This window comes from Populus trichocarpa, chromosome 5, assembly GCF_000002775.5.
Source record: "Populus trichocarpa isolate Nisqually-1 chromosome 5, P.trichocarpa_v4.1, whole genome shotgun sequence".
In the NCBI taxonomy this organism is placed as follows: domain Eukaryota; kingdom Viridiplantae; phylum Streptophyta; class Magnoliopsida; order Malpighiales; family Salicaceae; genus Populus; species Populus trichocarpa.
Genome location: NC_037289.2, coordinates 18,830,414 through 18,854,509, shown reverse-complemented (window position 1 = coordinate 18,854,509; position 24,096 = coordinate 18,830,414). Strand labels below are relative to the sequence as shown.

The window sequence follows — 24,096 nt, the reverse complement described above, 5'->3', positions numbered from 1 at the left end:
TGATTATTAAATTTTTATAAATTATATTTTACATACCCATGGTATTAAATTGGCTTAACATTTCATAATGAATCATTAATCTTATCAACCTGATGATTAATGAAAAATTAAAAACATTATATATTTGCTATTTTGATTTTTTTAATACCCATAATTCTTTTATAAATAAAATACTTATCATCTTCATATTTTTCTTGTAACAAAATACTCTAAAACAATTATATAAATAATAGTAAAAAATGAAACCAAATTCCATTCCAATGAGCTTAATAATTATAACAAAATAAAATTCTTGATTCTTTTATATGTAGTATTCTATTATATTTCAATAAATACTAAAAATTAAAGATATTCAATATAAACATAAAAAAATGCAAAAAAACTCTAAACTAAGTCATCCTCACTCATCTTTTATAAAGTAGTACGTATCCATAATCATATATGTTATGAAGCTCACAACCACAATTTTTTTTCTATCTAGACAACTAAATTATGAGTAAGAAAGTCATCATTTGTTTTGCTAATTAGTCTTGTTTTCACAAATTTCTTTTAAGAAAAAGCTTATTCTGTAATTATCATAAATATATAAAGAGTTAAAATTAGTCAAATTAATCTATTAATTAAATGATAGATATTTGTTTTTTAGAAGCTGTCATTGCTCTACACAACTAAAAAATAATAGTTAATTAATGAAAATTAGAGCTATATAGGTATTAAAATAGATTTTAGACCATTGAAAAGGTGATTTGGCTAAGCAAATTACTACAATTGAAAAGGTTAAAATAACTACATGTAGGTTTTTGTTTAAATTTTTCAAAATCTCAAGATAACCTCAAAGCATTAATCTTCCACACAACGTATTCTCGAGATCTGAATTATTAATATATAGAGATATTTTTTATTATTTTAAATGGCCATTGACTGAGCGCGCAAGATATGATTTATGAAGAGTTTATGATCAACGCATTCTCGCGTTAAAAAATTATCGAGATTCTAAGGGATTTTTTAATATAAATAATAGTCCATTAAGAAAAGAATAAACTTCCCTCTCGAGCAAAAGCCAGCGCCAGCGAGCATGCATGACGGGCGGAAGAAAAGGCGACAGAGACTTTCGATGACAAGTCATGGAACATATGGCCACCAACAGCACGTCACTGTGTGGCTTGCTAACGTGCTGTTTCCATGGGTTGTAGAAAGAGTTTCGTCTTTTTCTTTCTTTCTTTATTAATGCCATGACATGATGGTTTGACCATCTTCCTTCACCAGGCTTGGCTGTAGCCGTTTTCTCCCAATTGTCAAAAAATGTTAGGCGAGTTCGAACACAAATTCCAATAACCAGGCATGCCTTCGTTTCAAGGGGCGCTGTGTGATTGATCATCACCACAAATTCACCATACTAGTAGCTTCCTTTTTGTTTTTTTGTTTTATCATGAGAGAGGCTTAACTTAAAGATGTTTATGTAAAGCTTTGGAAGTGCAGCTCTCGTGCGAAGGTCCTTCATAAGAAAAAAAAATGTGGTAAGCATTCAATCGAGACATTGTTTGTAACACAAAACTATTTCATGGAAATTAGATTCTTTTTCATTGCTAGAACACAAAGAACAATATTTAATTGAAAATTATGTTGAGAGGTTGTTGTGAAAGAGATGGAACCAGTATGGGTGATAGAAAGGCTCGAGCCATTTACGATCATTATATCATCCAAGCCATTATAAGGAGTGTGTAGGGAGAGGTTGGTGAGATCATAGGTAACATGGTGAGATGCTCTAATATCCAGAATCCATGTTAAAGAGAGAGATGAATTGGTTTCATAGTGTAATTGTGGTTGCCAGGGTGAAATAAGATGATTTGGTGGAGGGGTGGAGTTGGTGTTGGTCGAGGAAATAAGAACTAGCTGGAATAAGGGATACCTTTTGGCAGTATGACTGAATTCTGCAAATTTGACGGTATCTCAAGTATAGACAAAAAGGACGATTGTTAGGAGAAAAATGTGGTCTACCAATTGGTGGTGTTGAATAGCGATTGACATTGTGGTTGAAGGGAGCGGAGTAGCCATGAATTTTTCTTATCCTGAATTATTATATAAATACACATAAATTATTTTTTAAGATCAATTATTCACTCGAATATATAAATTTGTCAAGTTAACAATAAAGTTTTAATTCAAATACATAACATAAAATATATATAAAATATAATTTAAAGTACATAAAATTCAAAATAAAAATAAATTATACTATCAAAGCTGCACCCTTCGATGTTTTGTAGTATAGAATTCATCTATGATCGAATCCGAATCAATATCTTCAACAAGCTCTCGTTCAATGTAAATCATCATAGAATCTGCTAAGAACTCCTCTTCTATTTTATTGCAAAGCACAGTTTTAACATGTTTCATAGCTGAAAATGCCCGCTCTGTAGTGGCAGTGGAAACATGCAAAGTCAAAACAAGACGAATCAACCTATCAATCAAATGATAGTGTTGTGACTTATTTGTTTCAGCTAATCCTCGACACAATTCAGAAATGGTAGACATATTCTGAAAGCTCTCATGATGAATCACATCAATCTGATAATGCTCTAGCTGATATCTCAAATAATACATCTCTTGTTCATTGAAATCTTCAAGATAAAATTTCTCAGCAAGCTTGTAAATAGCATCAACTTTAAATGATTTAAAGTTGTCTTTAGGTTCTAAAGCAGAGCTAAGTACAAGGAGTTCATTGTCTCATCATTGAATCTAGAATTTAATTCTTCCAACTGAAAATCTATTGTTGAGTTAAATATATCATAATGATAATGCTAGTAAACTGTCACTGAACCTTGTTGTTGACATGAACGATCTGTAGCCTTTTTATACGAAGCATTCATATGTGGTATGTCAATCTCATATTTTGTGCAAACAAATTGCACATTTGCAAGGAGAAGATCAAATCTGGCATCTCTCAAAGTTTGAAGCAATGCTTTAGTAGTTGATACAAGATCCATTGCATTTAAGATGTCAAGAGATTTTTGCTGCAAAGCTCGACAAAGTAAATCAGTAATCCCCATTATTTTATGCATCAAATATAAGATGAATATAAATTCAAAAGATTTCATCACAATCAAACAACCACCAGCTTCTCCACGTATAGAATTAGAAGATCCTTCTTGAACCATACTTTCAAGCACAGAATAGTTGCATCATACATATCTATTAAGCTGCAAATAGAATCAAAATGAGAGCTCCAGCGAGTAGTTCCACTTTGATGTAAATTACCAATTTGATTAGCTCCTCTACCGGTCTCACATTCTCCAGTAGCTACCATATGTGCAATTTCTATAGCCTGAGCATAATGTAACTCGGTATGACGTTTGGGAGAAGCACAAATAAGGTTGATAATGGTTGTCAATTTTGAGAAAAATAACCAAATAGAAATCTCATTTCCAGCTGCTGCAACTAATGCCAGTTGTAGTCGGTGAGCAAAACAATGTACATAATATGCATAAGGATAATCTCTGAGAAATAGAGCTTGTAGTCCATTCCATGCGCCACGCATATTGCTAGCACCATCATACCCTTGACCTCGCATATTAAAAATATACAAGTTATATCGAGCGAGCACATCACAAATTTCTTTTTTAAGTGTTGAAGAAGTAGTATCTGAAACATGCACAATACTAAAAAAACGCTCTCGTACAAAACCCTGAATGTCAACAAATCTCAAAACAATAGCCATTTGTTCTTTATTTGATGCATCTTTGGCTTCGTCAACCAAAATACAAAACTTTGCATCTCTAACTTCTTCACAAATCTTTTTCCTCACTTTGTTCACAAGAATATGCAAAATCTCTTTTTGAATAGTCGGCGAGGTATACTTTGCATTTTTCGGAGCTTTTTCTAAGACAACATCATCAATGTCAACATTCAGTCTCCCCATAAGTCTTATCATCTCCAAAAAATTACCTCGATTATTAGAAGCTGAAGATTCATCATGACCTCTAAATGCACATGCTTGTAAGCTAAGTCATCGAACACTTTCAATTGTTGTCATAAGTCTCAACCGACTTTTCTGAACTTCTTCAACAGTTTGTGCATTCAACACTTTATCAATATGTCTACTTACTTTCATTAAATCTTCAGCAGATTTCACAGCATTATTATGTGGTGAAGTGGGACTTCCCACATACATCAAAAGTGCACATCTAACCCCATCATTAACCCTCTTCCAACTTCTAAAGCCTTCGGTGGTGAATGTGAGATGACGAGACACTTTGTTTTCAAAGATAAAGCATGGAAAACAAAATATTGCATCCTTTGATGGAGAGTACTCTAGCCAAGGAAATTGATCAAACCAAGTGTACTGAAATCGACGATACTGTCTCCCTGATTCAGTCCTTGGATACTCTGCTAACTTAGGTTGAAATGGACCCATTTTGATATAAGCTCTTCTAATTTCATCTTGTTGATTAATAGGATGTCTCCACACTGGAATTCATAACCCAGGATCTCGTACAAGAGTATTAACATCAATTTCAACTCTTTGAGATTTGAAAGGGGGTTGTTCACTACGATTTGACACATCAACATTGGAAGGAGAATGTCCTTTACTGGTTGATGTTTGTTCGTTTGGTTTTAAAGAATGAAAACATAGTTTTTCCTCTCTTGTTTCCTTAATTTTCCATTATAATTTATAACCTATTCAAGTAAAAAGGATTAGGGAAGTTAGGTGCAAGATGAAAAGATACTAATGCCACAATAGAATATTCATAAAATGCAGAATATACAAGGATAAACTAGTGATGCAAACTACTGGGAGATTTGGGGAACTTAACTTTGAAATAACCAGTAAATTATTAGTACTAGACTACTGGTGTGTTAGCATGCATCCATTTCTAGGGTACAGTTTACTGTTTACTCCACTAACAATTTACTGTAATGAATGTGAAACATTGAATTCAAAATGAAAAGTCATGGCTTGTAAATTCTTACCTAATGATTTTATACTCTAGCGGCTCTCTGTATAGATTCTTCTTCAAAATCCAAGCTAAAATTGTATATTGTTGAGAAGAAAAATAGCTAAAACCCCAAGTTATTTAGAAGGCATGTGAATCAATCAATTATTTATATTTAAATAAATTTGCTGTAAAATATAACTAACTAATTAGTATTGGAAGAGAAGTTGGGTGGCTAATTAGAAAGTAAAGTGGCAGCTGATGGTAGTAATTAATTTGTATTGCAAGGAAAAGTGGGACACTAGGTTTGTTTTGTTGTAAAAGATGCGGAAAGTGGGATTTAGGTTTGATGTAAAAGATGCAGAAAGTGGGACATAGGTTCGCTATAAAAGATAGGGAAAGTGGGACAAGATTTGCTGTGTAAAATTTAAAAGGGAAAGTGGGTCATTAATTTTTTTTTAACCTGGGCTACAACCCTCCTTAGCCTTGTAAAAGGCTCCGCCCCTGGTTGAAGGGACGCTAGGAGTTGTTGTTTCTAGAGCCTAAGTGAGAGTGCCAGCTTTATATATTGTGACTGGTTAGATTTGTAGTGGCTGGGAAGGGAGATGATTTTGGCTTTGGTAATTTTAAGGATGCTTCAAAGTTAAGTAATTTTTCATAAAGTTCTTCAAAGGTAATTGGTGAATCTCGGGCTTGAACTACTCGAACAAGTTCCTTGTAGCCATCTCCAAGGTTGTCAAGAACTTTTTCTATAAGATCCTCTATATCAAGTGAGACTCCAAAAATGGTTAGTTCATCAGATCAAGCTTTAATGTTCTACATAAATTCAGAGACACTTTCAGAACCTTTGGTAAGTTGCTTCAGTTGGGTTTTAACTTGCTTGACGCGTCCGCGAGATGGCTTGGTGTATGTGTTGGCCAAGATTTTCCATGCTTCACAAGAAGTTGTGTATTGAGCAATGAAAGGAATAATAGTTGGGGAGAGTGAACCAATGAGGGCATTAAGTATGAGTTGATCTTGTCTAATTTAGAGAGTATATGTTGGATTAGGGCTGGTGGTGGTATTTTGAGTGATGGTGGCAGTGAGACATTGTTTTGATCCATCAACATAACCTAGAAGGTCATTCCCAATGAATAGGGTGTGAAACTGTAATTTCCAGGAGAGGTAGTTATTGGACATGAGTTTAAAAGGAATTTAGGTTGCTATATTAACGGTGATGAGTGTATTATAACTGTTATTGAGGTTTTGAATGGTGGTTTGGGGAGGAGTGATGGCCATTGTGGCAAGAGAGGGGAGGGAAGGCAGGAAAAATAAAGTATTACTGATGCTCTGATACCATGTAAAGCTTTGGAATGAGTAAGTTTTTTCTTTATTTGCTTTCATTAAACTAGTAGCCAAATATATACAGAGGAAGATTACAACTGAGAGCTATAAGTGTTGTTTTAGATCCTAGGACTACAATTGAAAATATACAGCTAAGAAAGTTTAAATAATAACAAATAAGAATGAATCATAACATACTTCTAAGACCAATGACATGTCACACAATAATTTGCTATTAGTTTAATCCAATACATCTAGGTGGGAATTGATTCTGGGTTTTAATATTTCTAGGGAGATTTTACTAGAAAAAGATCATAATCTCAAGATAGTATAATAACCCCACAATTGTTTTTACTATCTGTAACTATTATTATTAACAAATTTAACCTCTCTAGAGAAAATAACTCAAGACGTCAAAGGATGATAATTTTACTAATACCCGATGAATATTGACCAACTTGATTTGATAATAAATTTGATGGATAGTTTGAATTTAAGTTGAATTAATGCAAAATATGAAGGGAAAAGATTGGATTTCAAGTTGGGCATGAATATTATCCTGAAACCCGACTTGAATCTATCTCAAAATTCAACGATGGCCTTATATTCGTCCACTTTCCAGTAGCAACCAATAAAAACAACATGAAAATAGAAGGGTTTTAGTCCATTTCCCATTTTCTTCTTTATCTCCGATGAAAATTCTAGATTCATGAAAATAAAAGGGGTAGTTTCTCTTATTCTTCTTCTCATACTAGCTAGAACAAAATTTCATGTTATTTAATGTGATTTTCTATGTTTTATTTTCTTTGTAAAACCATCATTCTATATGGAAGTTGATTCTCCTATTGGATCATGATAATGTTGGTTTCTTTACCATGCCCGTGACACCGACTCGTGTTCTGAATTATTTAACAACATATATAGGGTGTTGTTATTTCACTATAGCAGTAAACACATTATTATAGATTGCTACAACAAAATGACTATTTTGTCTTTGAGTTGAAAAAAATAGAAATCTTAGTTGTGGGGATGCTTTGACTTTTCCACTTGCTCATTGGTCATTAAAATATTGTTTTGGGATATCTAAGTCTTTTTTAATTTTTTATGCACAGTAAAAAAAAACTATCCTTGAAGTCAACAAATTTTAGAGTTATTGAACTAGTAGTTTTTTGACTTTTTATAAATTTGTAAACAATAAAAATATTTTTTTTTATCTCTAGGATAAAAAAAAATATTGGAGATTAAAAAAATAATAGGGTGTTAGATAAGGTTTTTTTTTTGTTTTTCCCTTCTTTATGTACAATTAAAATACATATTTCACCTTAGAAAAAACAAAAAAAAAGTTTGTATTTAGAAATACTTTTATGATTTTTTAGTAATTATTAAGGTTATAGAGGAATTTCATAATTTTTATTTTCTCAGATAATGAATACCCAAAACCTAATAGGTTTGGATTTGAGTATCTAAAATTTATATTTATAGGGTTTGAAATTGGATAATAATAATAATTTTTAGTTCGAGTATGTACATGTAAAATAGAAAACTCAATCCGTGGTATCGTGACGGGATGTCTTGAGCGAACTCAATCAAAAGATAAAAGCCCAAAAGATAAAAACAACGTGAAAATAAAAGGGTTTTAGTCCATTTCCCATTTTCTTCTTTTATCTCCAATGAAAATTCTAGATCATGAAAATAGAAGGGTTAGTTTCTCTTATTTTTCTTCTCGTGCTAGCTAGAACAAAATTTCATGTTATTTAATTTGATTTTTATGTTTTATTTTCTATGTAAAACCATTCTTTTATGTGGAAGTTGATTCTCCTATTGGATCATGATAATGTTGGTTTCTTTACCATGCCCGTGATAATGACTCGTGTTGTGAATTCTTTAACAAAATATATAGGGCGTGACCATTTCACTGTAGCAGTAGACACATTATTGTGGATTGCTACAACAAAATGATTATTTTGTCTTTGAGTGGAAAGAATAGGAGTCTAAGAGTGTGTTTGGCAGTGTGGTTGCGGGTGCTTTTCAAATAACTTTTCATGCCAAAATGCATGCCAATGATGTTTTTTCATTTTTTAAAAATCATTTTTGACATCAGCACATCAAAACGATCCAAAACATACAAACCATATTAAATTTTAGTAAAAAAAAAAAAAATTCAAATTTTTTAGGAACGCAGCCGCAGCCGCGTTCCCAAACGAGCCCTTAGTTGTGGGTGTGCTTTGGCTTTTCCACTTGTTCATTGGTCATTAAAAGATTATTTATGAGTATCCAAGTCTTTTCTAATTTTTTATGTACAGTAAAAAAAATTATCATCGAAGTCACCAAAATTTAAAGTTGTTAATATAGTGTTTTTTTTTTTACTTTTCATAAATTTTTAAACAATAAAAATATTTTTTTATCTTTAGGATAAAAAAAATATTGGGTTGTAAGATAAGGGTTTTTTTTTTCCCCTTCTTCATGTACAATTAAAATACATATTTGACCTTAAAAAAGATTAAAAAAAAAAGTTTGCATTCAGAATTTTTTAGTAATTACTAGGGTTATAGAGGGATTTTATAATTTTTATATTCTCGGATCATGAATACCCAAAATCTAATAGGTTTGGATTTGAGTATTTGATATTTATATTTATAGGGTTTTAAATTGAATAAAAATAATAAATTTTAATTCAAGTATGTACATGTAAAGTAGAAAACTCAATCCGTGGTATCGTGACGGGATGTCTTGCGCGAACTCAATCAAAAGATAAAAGCCCAAATTGAACACTTTTTTTCTCTTTCTTTCTCGCTCTTTCTATTTTTATTTTTATTTTCTTATCAGGGGAGCCCAAATAAAATCAAGGCTCGGGTGAATTTTTCCTATGGGCCTCGTTTAAGTTGATAAACAGAGAACGAAATGCCCTTAAATGTAAGTAAATATTACGTATATAGCAGTACCAGATTCGTTCATCTCCTCTTCCGTTGAGAGTGATTCAGTGGCGGAAATGAAACAACAGCTAGCTTAGCAGCAGTCACAGAGCTTTAGCTGTCCCCAAGCACGGTAAATCTTATCGTTTGCTAATTTCATAATTACTTACGTTAATTATAGTTTCCTCTCTTAATTGCTTGTTTAAAAATCTTTTCTTGCCCATAAAAACATATGCTTACACTCCATTGAATGACAGATGTATCAGATAAAGAAAAAAAATTAATTACAGTTTTGTGGGTGTTTGCTTCAGGTAGATTTTGGGTTTAACAGAGATGAGCAGAATTTATAATAACTCGAATAAATTATATTCGGGATTTAATAAAATGCTAAAGAGAAGATACATGTCAAGTGAAACAAGTGATACAACGAAAACAATATGTAAAATTATGATGTCTTCGTCGGTAGTCACACTTGATACTGCTCTTGATCAAAGTGGGGTTAGGGTTTCAGAACAGATAGTGGAGGATGTCCTTAAGAAGTTTGAAAATGCTGGGATGGTGGCTTATCGATTCTTCGAATGGGCCGAGAAACAACGGCATTATAACCATAGTGTTAAGGCTTTCCATACTGTGATTGATTCTCTAGCTAAGATAAGGCAGTATCAGCTAATGTGGGATGTTGTGAAGGTTATGAAGAGTAAGAGAATGGTAAATGTTGAGACCTTTTGTATTATTATGAGAAAGTATGCTAGAGCTCAGAAGGTGGAGGAGGCTGTTTACACGTTTAATATCATGGATAAGTATGATGTGCCTCCAAATTTAGCGGCGTTTAATGGGTTGCTTAGTGCTTTATGTAAGTCTAAGAATGTGAGGAAGGCTCAAGAGATCTTTGACAGTATCAAGGACCGGTTTGTTCCGGACTCAAAAACTTATAGTATATTGCTTGAAGGATGGGGAAAGGATCCAAATCTGCCTAAAGCAAGGGAGATTTTCAGAGAAATGGTCAGCAATGGTTGTAGACCTGATATCGTGACTTATGGTATCATGGTAGATGTGCTTTGCAAGGCTGGGAGGGTTGATGAAGCCCTTGGAATTGTCAATGAAATGGACTCTACAGTTTGCAAGCCAACTCCTTTCATTTATAGTGTTCTGGTTCATACATACGGAATAGAGAATCGGATTGAGGATGCTGTCAGCACCTTCCTAGAGATGGAAAATAATGGAATCGAGCCTGATGTTGCAGTTTATAATGCTTTGATCGGTGCTTTTTGTAAAGCAAACAGGCTTAAAAACGTCTACAGAGTCTTAAATGAGATGGATTGCAAGGGTGTGACGCCCAATTCAAGGACCTTCAACATCATTCTGAGCAGTTTGATTGGCCGTGGAGAGACTGATGAGGCTTATAGGGTATTTCTCAGGATGATCAAGGTATGCGAGCCAGATGCAGATACATATACTATGATGATAAAAATGTTTTGTGAGAGGGATGAGCTAAAAAAGGCACTTAAAGTGTGGAAGTACATGAAGTTGAAGCGGTTTATGCCAAGCATGCACACTTTTCAAGTTCTTATAAATGGACTCTGCGAGAAGGGTGATGTCACTCAGGCTTGTGTCTTATTGGAAGAGATGATAGAAAAGGGAATTAGGCCTTCGGGTGTGACATTTGGGAGGTTAAGACAATTGCTTATAAAAGAAGGAAGAGAAGATGTACTAAAATTTCTTCAGAAGAAAATAAATGTCCTCGTCAATGACCCTTTATGGGAGTGGTGAACCATTTCGGATGAGCTTAAATCTGTTTGTTATGTTTATCCATCAACAATGAGATTCAGAGTTGCAATGCCTGTATACTGCCTGGTATCAAATGCATAGGTCAGTTTTCGCAGATGGGTTTACTCTTTTCTTTCTTTCTTTTTTCTTTTCTTTTCCTTCTTTTTTTTTTTTTTTTTTTTTTTGTGTGGCAATGCTGCAGTTCTGCATATTATTAATGTCCTGTTTTTGCTTCTTTATTTCTTTTTGCCCCCTAAAATTTTCTGAGTAAAACTGAACCTTCTTTAGCGGAACTGGACTGAGTAACATCAGCAACGCCTGTAAAGAGAGAATGAGAACAAATGCCCGCGGAGGGCTCAATCACTAAAAATTGAGAGAGAGAAGAGGATTGTAACTTCTGCTCAAAAATGGAAACAGTAGAAAGCCATTAGATAGATTGACAATCTTTGTTCTCCATGACTTGGGCAGTTGAGATGAATTTAATGTTTAAACCCAAGTGCCTTAAGATAGAAGGGAATTTTCCTATTAGACAATCTCTGTGTTGAATTTCACATGCATGTACTGTATCCCTATCTATCGGCAGCTCTACTTTAGAACTTTTTTAAAGTTCTTTGGTATTGGTTAATTTCATGCAATTTTTTGAAAGCACACTATTTATCTAAACAATGTCAAAATGCTCACAATTTGGGACATGCTTAACTAAAGTATAAAAACATTGAGATGGGTCACTGTTGTCCGGCACTTATGGAATGCCTTGAGATTTTTTTTAAGGCTTTGGTAAAAGGCATGCCTCTTGGTTTGCTTGAATGTTGGAACTAATGTTAAATTATTTTCCATGCATCCATGACCAACAATGTTTTGTTACATCCTGTTTTTTGTCATGTGCACACGCAAGTGCAAGTTGTTTAAGATTTATGATATTGCTTGTTAATGACAGATTGTATGGTTTTGTTTCTGGTGATATGACTATGGGATCAGAACCTATATGATTTTTATTCCATTTGGGCCTAACATGATGTTATTAGTCAGCACTCTGAGCTGCTGAAATTTTAATCAATAGTCTCTAGTAGTTCTCTAAATGTGGCATGACTTTGCAGAGCCAAAGAAGGAAACTGGTGAAATGAAGCAGGTGAGTCAAAAAGTTATACTCTGATCTTCAGTCAGGGAACATGCTGCTGCTTGAAGTTTTGCGAGGAAAGCTCTTATGCTGCTGTTTGGAGTGGCAGAAATCACGCTCAACCCTCGGCCATGACAGCTATCAGGAACACAATATGAGATGTTAATTTTTCCTTGATAGAGCGAAGGTATATTGCAACAAGTAATGTAGAACGCACGCATGAGGTTGGAAAAAAGAAGCATTTCCCCAGTACTTATTTTCTCCCATGAGGGAAAAAGGAAAGGGATCAATAAATGAAACCACATTCTGTTTTGATATAGAAAAAAGAAATGTTTTAATTACATTGGTAGTGATGTAAAATTAAGTAGAATGATAAGGTATTCCAAGATGCAAAAGAGCAGCCACATTTGAAGGGTCTGAGTTGAAAATTCCAAGGTTGGCGGGGATTAAAAAACAATGTCCTTGCTGACCTAACCAATGTAGGAAAATCTACATTAATCTCCTGCTTGAGCTGCTGGTTCTTGATCTCTCGGTTGTATACGAACTTTCCTTCCATAAAGGTCTGAATGACTCGTGACCGAGTGGCAATGGCCTTTCTGGTAATCTGGGGATGTCAATGTCGCCCTCTAACATTCTTAGAGCATCAGCAATGGTAGGTCTGAAAGCTACCATCACGTGAGCACAGAGAATTCCAACAAGAACAAATCTCTCCATTACCCCTTTTGGTCCCTGATCCCTTATCGACTCATCGAGAATTTCCTGCAACTTCCCTGATTTCGCTAGTGTCCATGCCCAATCTGTAATCAAAAGGAATGATGAGTTTGATGTATCAATCACCTTCCTGCCGCTCATGATTTCAAGAATCACAATTCCAAAACTGTAAACATCACTTTTCTCTGTCAGTTGCCCATATAGAGCATATTCAGGTGCCAAGTAACCGTGTGTGCCGGCTACTCTTGTGGTGAGATGAGACTGGCCATCTAAACTTTGCTTAGCTAACCCAAAATCGGCAACTTTTGCTTTCATTTCCAAGTCTAAGAGTATGTTAGTGGCCTTAATGTCACGGTGATAAATGGCAGGTTTGATACCATAATGCAAGTAAGCAAGTCCTTTGGCCACGTCCAGAATGATATTCTTACGCTGAGGCCAAGTTAATTGCTTCCTGCTATGGTCATTGGATAAATGGTCACCGAGGCTACCATTAGACATGAAATCATAAACAATGTATCTCCTTTTACCTTTCGAGTTATCACTTGTAACACAGCATCCTCGCAGAGAGAGAAGATTCCTGTGCCTTATTTTGCTTATGATCTCAACCTCATTGGAGAAGTCTTCATCACCCTGTGAATCCAAATCATGCATTTGTTTCACTGCAACCAAGGTGCCATCTGCTAGAGTTCCTTTGTACACAACCCCATAAGCTCCTTGGCCGATGAAATTCCTTTGAGAGAACCCTTGTGTGGCTCGTTCAAGTTCTGATAAATGAAACCATTTTGCACCAGAGTTAGGCAGCATGCTGGCCTTGAAACTGCTGACAAATCTTTCATGTGAAGCACTGACCTTCCTCTTCCTGTCCCATTTTCTATACATGGTGATCAGTCCAAAAGCAAGCAAGACACCAATCAGAGAGCCCAATAGCCCAAATACGAGCTTGAGTAACTTATCTTTGCTCTTGGCTGGCTTTTTAGTACCTGAGTTAGCCAATGGCAAGGCTAGGGTGCAGGCAGCTGTTTTGGCATCCAGGGGACCAAGCTCGCTCACAATCCCAGCAGCATATAAACAAGTATAGTAGAAGCACTTGGAGGTGGCGGTGGCATTTGGGTCTAGACTCGTTAACTGAGAATTTACCTTCTGCCCTGCATCAAGACATGAGCTGCACCTCGTTAGTTCTGAAAAATCGCCTCTGCAAGCCGTGTTTAATGGGGTCATTGGACCAACCTTCTCAATCCAATCCTGTGTAGTAACGATTCCAATACAACTAGAAGTGCTACTAACAAATTGACTCGAGTTCTTGAAGCAAGAAGGGACTAATGATGGGTCTATCGACAAGGTGGCAAGTTTGGCTTGAAAATCAGATAAACAAGCAGATGAAGCATTTAAATTAGGAAATTGAAACATGGAGGTCTCTCTTAATTGTTGGGCAAGTCCCATGCCAAAGAGACTCAGAAGAGTCTGGCAGCAATGCTCTAATCCATCAGGTTGGCGACACAGCGATGTGTCCCACGGCACAGTTTGGACGTAGCTGAGATCTACGGGACATGAAGAAGCGGCTGAAACTGGATGAATGGATAAAATGGTGAAGAAGAAGAAGAAGAAGCAGGAGCAGAGAGAGGAAGAGAAGAGCAGGTTGTTTCCCATTTTTGTGTGCGGCTTTCAAAACCACCTTTGTTCAATCACATGTTGGACTTATATAAAGTTAGTTATTTGTTGTGCTTTGAACAGAACAATCAATCAATGTTGGCTGGCTGTGGCTGTGGTCGTGGTCAAAACTCACGTTTTGGTTTTGGACACGGAATACACGCACGCGCCGAAACACACAAATATAGGTACTTTATTCTTACTTTTATTACTCGGCAGGTAAGTGAAAGATCTTCTTTTCTTTTCTTTTCAAAAATATTTTAAAATAAATCTAAAAAATTTTAAATTTTTTATTTCAAATTAATTTTTTATATATTTTTTCAAATCATTTTCATACAGTAATGTTTAAAATAAATTTTAAAAATCAAAAAATATTTTGAAACATTGCTAAAAACAATACTACAAGTTTTGGAACAATAACATAAATTAAATAATATTTGAAAAATAGCATAGTTTAAATATAATTGTATTTAAAAATAGCATTTCTATATACAACTATTATTTGAAATAATAGGCAAGTTTCAGAATATATTTTTGCACGCATCTACTTTTTAAAATAATGGTTGTTTAGTCATGTTTCAAGATTATTTTTTTTTACAAATTAATTAACTTAAATAAAAATAAATTCAAAATCCTATAAAGATCTAATAGTTAAAGATTAAGATTCAAGATTCAATGGTCAAGAAAGAAAGATAATATAAAATGATGTGGCAGGAGAAAGAAATGAAGGAAATAGATCACTAAAGACACATCGAGCTTCATATTCAACACACCTAGTACCATTATAAAAATTTTAACGAGATGATTCTAACTACATATTGAAAAAAATACCAAATAAGGTCATAATTAACCTTAAACAAAGCCGTTAACAAATTATGATCACGTTTGGTGGTCTTTTAAGGTATGGTTAAAATTATTTCATTGAAATATTTCTAACAGTAATAAATATGTTGAAAATAAAACTTGATGATCTATTTTTTATTGATATTGAATCTTGAATTTTATTTTGTATTCATTGAATTTTCATTTGTTTTTGGATTGATTTTTTTATATTTATTAATTAAATCAAATCAAATTAAGAGTGACATGATTTTTAAACACAACTACTATTCTCGATAATAGTTGAATTCAAATTGTCTTACTTTCCATAGACTTTTATCAAACCACCTTAGAATTCTAAAATACCCCTTATTGATTTTTAATTTCATCTCAGGCGTCTCATAAACCTCCCGTCCGCCGCCCCCTCAATGAGACCACCCTAATGTCTTTGGTTTGCATTAAAAATATTGTTGTTGGATTGGTAAAATTATAAAGTATTGCGTATAGGCATTAAAGACTTTTCGTTTTTCAACTGTCTGTTGCAAATTTATTTAGAAAACACAACTGATAACGTCCAATTGAAGTGGCTGTGGTCAACTGCATGTTGCTTATTAAAATTAAATTAAAAATGAATCTAAATGAGCTCTTGACTTTACTGTTGATCATCAGATATTTTACTGTTGCAATTTTTTTTTAAAACGTTTTTTCTTGAATTTAAATTTAATGTATTTTAAATTAATTTATTTAAAATATATTACATGTATATTATTTTATTAAATTTTAAATTAATTAATAATATATTTTAGAAATTATTTTATTAAATACCATTTGTTTCTTAAAAAGAGTATAACAGTTTTTTAAGAACAACAGTAAACATTATTTTTGTATAACCAACCATGATTTTTTTTATTAGGTTGCTTTCATGTGAGTGTTAATTTTTGTTATTATATAATTAAATAAAAATAGTAAAAATAAGTTATTAAACTCAATCAGATCTATCACAGGGATAGTAAGTTGGGCAAGTTAGTCAGGGTTAATCTAAGTCGATTCAAGATGCTTTCATATCAACATATAAAAAGATTTCGTCTTGAATTTTCTTAAATCAAGCCAGATTTTTATCAGTTGTCTAGGTTTTCAAGGACCTGTTAAGTCACCTAGGTTAAACCTACATGGTTTAATTTGAAATCTGATCTAGTCAAGAATTCAAGTCAGAAGATTTCAAGATTGATTCTTTAGATCGAGTCTGATGATATTGTCAAAGAGTTTCATGCGATGAATGTATAAGTGTTGTACTGTTTTTATGAAGTGTTGTATTGTTTTTATGTTTGTTCATACACTAGCATCAAAATTCTTAAAATATTTTTTTATATATATAATAAAAACTTGCTTTTGGAACAATGATAGAATTTTTCTTAACAAACAAATATTATGTTGAAAAAATTCATTAAAAGTTCAACCCGTTAATGAAACGAAGGAGTTTTAGACCTCTGGTTTGGGAGATATATTTTTATTCTTATATGTGTTGTGATTGCTTTTAATTTTTATTAAATGAATGCCAATGAACAAAAAGCTAGATTTTTTTTTAAATTAAAGATATTAATAAAAAAAAAGACTTATACCATCAAATTAGTTTGTTTTGATAGAATTTAATTTATTAGTCTTCTTGTAAAAATACTGTGTTGTAATCAAGTGAAAAAAAAATTAAAGGGGTTGCCACGACAAAAAACAAAATCAAATATTTTGATTTGTGTTTATTTTTTAATTTCATGACTTAATTTTAGTTAGGAACAAAATCTATTTTTAACATTTTTTAACACATCATTCTCAATCTCTTTTATTAAAATTATGCATCAAATTTTAAATCTATAATTAATTTTTTGCTATAAAATACGCTAACAATATATATATATATATATATATATATATATATATATATATATATATATATATAAAGATTTTAATCCAACTGATAGCGAAACACCAGCTAATTATCTAGTTTTATTACGATAAAAATGGAGTCCTCCAAAAGTCAATAGCCAACGAAAGGCATGACGGAGACCTGGGAGACGAGACGACAGTTGAAGACCAATCTTCGGTTGACGAGGGTGATTGGTTTGATTTATTTTTATATTTTAAAAAATTAAATAAATTCAATTTAATCCATGAACTTTTTAATTAAGGTAGAATTTGATTTAATGAGCTTTTAATCTAAAACGAGCTTTTAGTTTTTTTGTAAGTTTTTTTTCTTAGGTTTGATTTTGGCTTTTTCAGTTTTGATTTTTGAAACTGAAATAATTTTTATTTTTTAAAACTAATATTCTCAAATTAAATGAAACTCTGGCCAGTAAAAGTCCTCGCAGCGCAACGTTAGCTCACAGCCCAACCTTTTCCAGATTGTCGGTGATAAAAACAATTATGATTTTCGGCCTTTATCAAAACTGTCATGATCCACGTTGGATTATGTAACTTTTTAATACAATATTTTATTTTTATCCAACTGTACTCTTTAGAATTTTTATTTTTATTTATTTTAAATTAATTTTTTAATGTTTTAGATCATTTTAAAATATTAATATTAAAAATATTTTTTAATATATTTTCTAACAAAAAAATATTTTAAAAAATAATTCCAATCACAATTCCAAACAATATCTAAATAATAATTATAAAATCACAAAAAAAAAATCAAAATTCACTGCTTAAAGTTAATGAGGTGATCATAGTTTTTTGTTCTTATAATTGGTAATTCTTAGTGAATTTCTAACTAGTTCAAGACAAATTTCTTATTTATCAATGAATTTTTTTAGTCTCTATATAAATTTCTTGGATTCTATTTATGAAAATAAACTATCCTAAAAATTCAATTGTTATTTTTTTTAATTTTATATTTATTGAAAATTTTGGTCGCATATTGTTTTTTGAATTAAGGTCATTTCCTTCTCTTATTTTATTATATTCATTAAATTTAAATTGTGAGTATAAATTAAATAAATATAATTTGAAGCATAATAAGAATGGCAGCAATTTAATTATACATTATTTTTTTATTTAATTCAAACCATTAAATTTAAAAAATAATAGAATGATTTAAAAACATGATTAATCATATTTAATGAGAGGATCCAAAATTCCTTTTCGATGAAAAGAAAAGAAAAAAATCCATTTGAGTGTATATATATATCAATTTTCTTTTGGAGACATCAGGGAGAGATTTATAAATGATAATAATAAAGAAGATGAAGGATTTATAATAAACTTAGAAGTCAAAATGGAGCTGCTTCCACGTTTCCACCCACCGCCTAGGCAGTGCTCAGAAGCACAGACAGACAGGCACTAATCAGAAAATGTTAGAGAGAGAGAGAGAGGGGGAGTGAAGCAGACGGCTGGACCCCTGAAATCTAAAATTTCTCTGACAAATCCCGGAAAATTTTCTCCTCTCTGTTTCTATTTATCACCCAACTCCCGCCATTTTGTCTACACCATCTGATACCCTCTTTCACCTTTTAATTCTTTCTCTTTTTTTTTCCACACAAGAAAAAGAAAAAGAAAAAAGAAAAATTCCCCTGTTTCCAAGATCCTCCTTTCTTTTGCTTCAATTCCACTCCAATTTCATCCAATTCTTTGTCTTTTCTTATAGATCAAAAAACCCATTTCTCAGAACTGATTAAAAATAATAGCTCAATTTTTTTTCTTTTCAAAATGGACGAGTTTGGTGTGTTAACAGAACGTTTTGGGTTAAAACCGCAAGGAAAATCGGCTCCAATGTCTGCATCGAGAGGAACCAATAACGCCCAAACTCGAGATTTCCCTTCTTCAAACCCGAAATCCAACTCATATTCTTCTAAATCAACTTACAACTCCAATTCATATAATGGGTCTTTCATGGATGATCGCGAAACTCTCTTCAGCAATTCAAAATCCCAGAATTTTGGTGATGATTTTGACATTTTTGGTGGTTTTCAAAAGAATTCAAAACAGACGAGTACTGGGTTTGCTTTCGATATTGATTCTGTGTTTTCAAGTACTAAAAGTTCGAGTGTGCAATCGTCTTTTGTTGATGATATATTTGGTGGGTTAAATGGGTCTAGTTCATCAGTTAATAACAATAACAATAACAACAACAACGAGGATGGTGATATTTTTGGGGCGTTTACTTCTTCAAAGGGCGCCAAGCAAAGTGCACCAGTCAAAGATTTGTTGGGGGGTTTCGGTACAAAATTGAAGCCTCCGAGCCGTAATGGATCTGTTGGTTTTGATGATTTGATACCTGGGTTTGGTCCCAGCAACTCATCAAGGAAAGAGTATGTGTCTCTTTATGGGGAAGTTGACGCTTTCATTGATTACATGCTTAATTGATGCTTTCATCGATTACTTGCTTAGTTGTTTGGTTAACTAAATGCCAATGCTTTAGTTTATATTTACTGTTATTGGTTTGTATATGTAAGGAAATATTTGCTTACTATAATAAATCTTGTGCTTTATGTATGAATACTGGTGGGCATGACAAGTTATTTTACTTGTCACACATTCTCAAGAAAATGATGAGATGGTAGTTTAATGGCCTAAAAGTTGGGACAGGATGATATACCTCAAAGTGATTCTTGAAATCGAGCATTAGATTTCTTGTTTAGTATGGATTTAGTTAAATTTTTCAAAGCCTTTTATAGTGATTTACCAGTCTATTTATAATCTTTTTTATTGGACCTATATAGTGTTACCCCATTTTCTGTATGATGTAATGGCATGGCCATGAACGTTTCTTGTTATCATACTTTTGGTGCAGAAAAAATATGCATACAATTACAACAGCATTCACTTCATCAGAGGACCCTTTTGCAGTACTTGAACAAACTTCAACCACAACAAAATCGTTTACAGACCCACTGGAGGAATTTGGTAAGTTTAATCATTCTGGAAGAACAGAACCTGCTGTTTCATCAAATTGTTCCCCACCATTGAGACCCCCTCCAAAACCAGGACAAGTTTTGAAGACAGGTAAAAATTAGTCTGTGTACTTAAATTGAAACAATAGGTCAACTTGATTTCTTTACTTGTCTGTTCTCATAAACTTAATAATATTACAATGCTCCATGATGCAGGAAAAGTTTTGGATGTTTCTGCCATAGATGAACTGGAAGACTTTGCTATGGGTAGGATGCAAAACAATGCTCGTAGTGTCTCTAATGGTCACCATGCTGGGGAAGTAAAGCAGAGCGCGGATGATCTAGAATCATTTTTTGGCAGGGTTTCTCAGTCTAGCAGTGTACCAAAGTTAAGGTCTGGAGTTCTGGTAAGAACTACTGATACCAGAGTAAAGGTTTCTGTAACACTAGTAGCTTGTTTTTATTTGACTCTGGATGGACTTGTTAGGACCCTCTATTTGATGCAAAGATAAATGGAAAGGGAAAGCCCGAATTCCCTTTTAAAAAGGCTTCAAGCCCCTCACCTGGCATAAGGAAGACTTCTTCTACAACAAATGCACTTGGTGACCTTTCTTTGATTTTTGGAGGTAGTTTGTTATTGAAATTAGATTTCAGTGGTAGCAGTAGAAATGTTCTTTTGATGCATTGTTTTTTCTAATATGATGACACCTTTACTCTGCCAAAGATGCCACATTATCTGGAGAATTTGAGGAAGTTGAAGGGGAAAGTGAAGAAAGAAGAAGAGCCAGATGGGATCGTCACCAGAGGACCAGGGATCGTATGGTCTGTTTTCCTTCTTGTCATTTCTCCACTCTTTGTTTCTCAAACACGACCAGAGTTATAATATTGACTGGATGAACTTATTTTTTTCTCTTGGATTATAGTAATACTGCGTGTTTGTTTATATAGAGGGTGAAAAGAAATCAGTGGATGAATGAAATAAGAATAGAAAAGGAGTATCTAAGAGCTCTTGTACTTGATGAATTAGTGACTATACCTTGATGAATTAGTGGCTATAGTCATAAATTAATGACCTTCATCTTGCACAAAATTCCTTCCAGCAGCAGTGGAAGAAGTGATTTGTCCTTCTCTGGTTTTTGTCAGTATTTCTCACCCTGGCTTCATCTTGTGCACCTTTTCTTAGTAAGAGCCTGCATAGAGTAATAATGATAACTTGCCATTGAGTCATATCTGTGACTCCTTGCTTGCGGATTTAAAGCACATAGCTGATGTTCCTAGTTGACAGCATGAAATTGAATGCATCCTTACTTTGTAGATTGAATTTGTATTTGTCACCATAGATGAAGATTTCTACAATTTTGGATTGTTTTATATACAGGAACAAGCAGTTGCTGATATGAACCAGCGTGACCTTCAAACTTTGCATGAGCAAGAGGAGAGGCGTGTAAGTAAATTCAGAGTTGCCTTGACTTGCAATGCATTTAGTAGGATCTTTGTGTACTGGCTCTACAAGTTATTGGTTTTTTTGCACCATATGCACAATGTAAGGATGCTTGCGGTGCTTCTTTTGGGGTTGAAGACGAGTTGTAAAGAACTCACTCTATATGCTAATTTGTATGTACATATGGTACATACATAAATGATCATATCTATTCATTTCTTTGTTGCTCTCTCTTTGTGAGGCTGGGATTAACAGGGTGATGGCTATATCTTCCAATATTTATTTTTTTCTTCGCACTGTAACCTCTTAATTTTGAGTAATATTTTGGTGATATTTGATATTAATTTGCAGAGGATAGCTGACAAAATGGATGTTCAGATAAAGCACTGGGCTGCAGGGAAGGAAGGCAATTTGCGTGCACTGCTATCATCATTGCAACATGTGAGTTTCACAACAGCCTTTTTAATTTGTAAATCTTTTTGCTTAACTTTTAGCACTTTACTAGGCAAGAAAGTATTGCATCTATTCTCTTATATTTGTTACTTTTTATATCTGAATTGCTTGTTAGTCTCTGACCAAACTGTGGTCTTGCATCTTAGAAGTGAGAATTTGGAACCAGTCTTCGAAGCGAGCTTCTGGATTGACGATCACAACTGCTGTTTCTGGCTCTGAATGAATGCCGTGAAACATTAATATGTTGATATGCTCCATTAAAATAGTCTTGTGCCTTGCTACAACTTTTTATTTGTTTTGCTTCTGAAAGTGTTGGGTTATCTGTATTTATGATGGTGAAGTTAAAATTATTGTTGTAGTTTTGATGTGATGATAGTGTCTCCACACTCCATGCATGCCTATTTTTGCGGTACCTTTAGAGGCACTGCTCTAATGGTGTAAAGTCCATGCTTTTTCACCACCAACCATACTATCAAGAAAACATTTTGAGGAACCATCTAGGTGATGGCCCAGTGATAAAAGCTTGGGACCAAGAGGTTTGCTTCCTCTGTGATCTCAGGTTCGAGCCCTATGGTTGCTCATATGATGGCCGCTGGAGGCTTACATGGTCGTTAACTTCAGGGCCCGTGGGATTAGTCGAGGTGCGCGCAAACTGGCCCGGACACCCACGTTAAACTAAAAAAAAAAAGAAAACATTTTGAGGGCCACTAGCAACATCATTGGACTCGCTAGAACTTGTGTATTTGTTGTGTTTTCTGTTTAAGAGGTCGCTTGAAGCGATGGGTTTCAGTTCAAAGGAAAATGAAGTGTCATTCTCATGTTTTGAAGCTATTATTGAATGTTCAATGATTTCTTTTTTTTTTCTCTGCTTGGTTTAATTAAGCATAAAGTAATTACCAACATGTTTATTTTATATGTGGAATGATGAGCAGGTGCTTTGGCCTGAGTGTGATTGGAAACCAGTTTCACTGACAGATTTGATCACCTCTACCTCAGTGAAAAAAGTCTATAGAAAGGCAACATTATGCGTCCATCCTGACAAGGTTCAACAGAAAGGTGCCACTATTCAACAAAAATATACTTCTGAGAAGGTTTTTGATATCCTCAAGGTACAGCATGAATTTCCTAGTATCAAAATTAGGTACCTACATTGCTGGGTAGTGGATTATTTTCGACTGTGGTTCATTTGCTACATCTAGCCTTTAGTTGCTTTTCTACTTTGTTTCTCATTTGCTTGAGGGTGTCTTTTGCTTTTCATTAAACAGGAAGCTTGGAACAAGTTCAGTAAGGAGGAGCTCTCTTGAATGCCTTTGATGATGCGTCCTCCGATTATTTTGAGCCCCACCATTTGGCAGTTATACGACTTCCATTTTGAGGTAAATGTTCTTGCATGCTGTGTCGATCTTACACCCTTTAGGTGCAATATCTCCATTACAACATGAATCCCGAGTCTCATAACTTAGAGATATGCTAATTGAAGATCACTTCTGTTGTATTTGATGGTGTAAATTAACGCTTCTTCTAGAAACATCAGGTTTTACAACATTTATAGAATCCTTCCCCAGGAAAAGTTTCAACTACCATTCGGCAATTGCTTTGATGGTGAGAATTTCAATTTGCTCTCATTTTTTATTCTTTATTAGCATTTAGTATTTGAGTTATGGGGAAGGCGTGGGGGATTTTCTTCTTTATTGTAATAATGATATTCCATGAGCCTGTGAATTTAATCCACTAAACAATCAGAAAGGTGTGGTTGTTTTGCTGTGCATTTAGCAGGCGCAATTAATTAATGATTCTTGAGTTACAAAAGCTGATTTTTCAGCACTCGCTGATATTCAACATCACAGAATTTTTTTCTTACCATAATTATTGTTCTTGAATGCACCCATTTGCTTTCTCAAAATGGGGCGATGGTTTATTTGGTGGGATGTGATAATCTGCGTCTGCCATCGATTTGTCAAGGCTCTTGCAGTGATACACACAGAATTTCATCCTACCAGTGTGAAGTTCCATTCTAAAGTCTTAATGATTTGAATTTGATCCTCACAAACGTTGAAATTGAAGAGGCCACTTTTGACAGTAGTTGATT

At 33.7% G+C, this 24,096-nt stretch overlaps 4 protein-coding genes across 6 annotated transcripts; 2 read left to right on the top strand and 2 right to left on the bottom strand.

Moving 5' to 3' along the window:
• Positions 1–2,238: 2,238 nt before the first annotated feature.
• On the bottom strand, positions 2,239–4,414 carry LOC18099599 (uncharacterized). The gene is made up of 4 exons (XM_052453221.1): positions 4,048–4,414; positions 3,116–3,960; positions 2,822–3,014; positions 2,239–2,663 (listed from the first exon to the last, which is right to left on the bottom strand). The coding sequence occupies exons 1-4, from the start codon at positions 4,412–4,414 to the stop codon at positions 2,239–2,241; spliced, it is 1,830 nt and encodes a 609-aa protein (XP_052309181.1).
• A 4,717-nt stretch (positions 4,415–9,131) lies between these two features.
• LOC7469172 (pentatricopeptide repeat-containing protein At1g77360, mitochondrial) lies at positions 9,132–12,394 on the top strand. 2 transcript variants are annotated; one of them, XM_024601996.2, is made up of 3 exons: positions 9,132–9,302; positions 9,485–11,038; positions 12,034–12,394. In XM_024601996.2, the coding sequence occupies exon 2, from the start codon at positions 9,503–9,505 to the stop codon at positions 10,937–10,939; it is 1,437 nt and encodes a 478-aa protein (XP_024457764.2). In that variant the 5' UTR covers positions 9,132–9,302; positions 9,485–9,502; the 3' UTR covers positions 10,940–11,038; positions 12,034–12,394. The 2 variants fall into 2 exon arrangements, with proteins under 2 accessions (XP_024457764.2, XP_002307458.3); XM_002307422.4 differs by having other exon boundaries at positions 9,481–11,038.
• Positions 12,344–14,454, bottom strand: LOC7460976 (probable receptor-like protein kinase At1g11050). The gene has a single exon (XM_024601995.2). It carries the CDS (start codon positions 14,409–14,411, stop codon positions 12,543–12,545), a length of 1,869 nt encoding a protein of 622 aa, XP_024457763.2. The 5' UTR covers positions 14,412–14,454; the 3' UTR covers positions 12,344–12,542.
• A 4,039-nt stretch (positions 14,455–18,493) lies between these two features.
• LOC7469171 (auxilin-related protein 2) lies at positions 18,494–23,816 on the top strand. Of its 2 annotated transcripts, XM_002307421.4 has the most exons (9): positions 18,494–19,531; positions 20,014–20,225; positions 20,330–20,520; positions 20,601–20,739; positions 20,838–20,935; positions 21,492–21,557; positions 21,906–21,995; positions 22,940–23,116; positions 23,273–23,816. In XM_002307421.4, the coding sequence occupies exons 1-9, from the start codon at positions 18,930–18,932 to the stop codon at positions 23,309–23,311; spliced, it is 1,614 nt and encodes a 537-aa protein (XP_002307457.3). In that variant the 5' UTR covers positions 18,494–18,929; the 3' UTR covers positions 23,312–23,816. The 2 variants fall into 2 exon arrangements, with proteins under 2 accessions (XP_002307457.3, XP_006383589.2); XM_006383527.3 differs by lacking the exons at positions 22,940–23,116; positions 23,273–23,816 and having other exon boundaries at positions 21,906–22,683.
• The last annotated feature ends 280 nt before the right edge of the window (positions 23,817–24,096 follow it).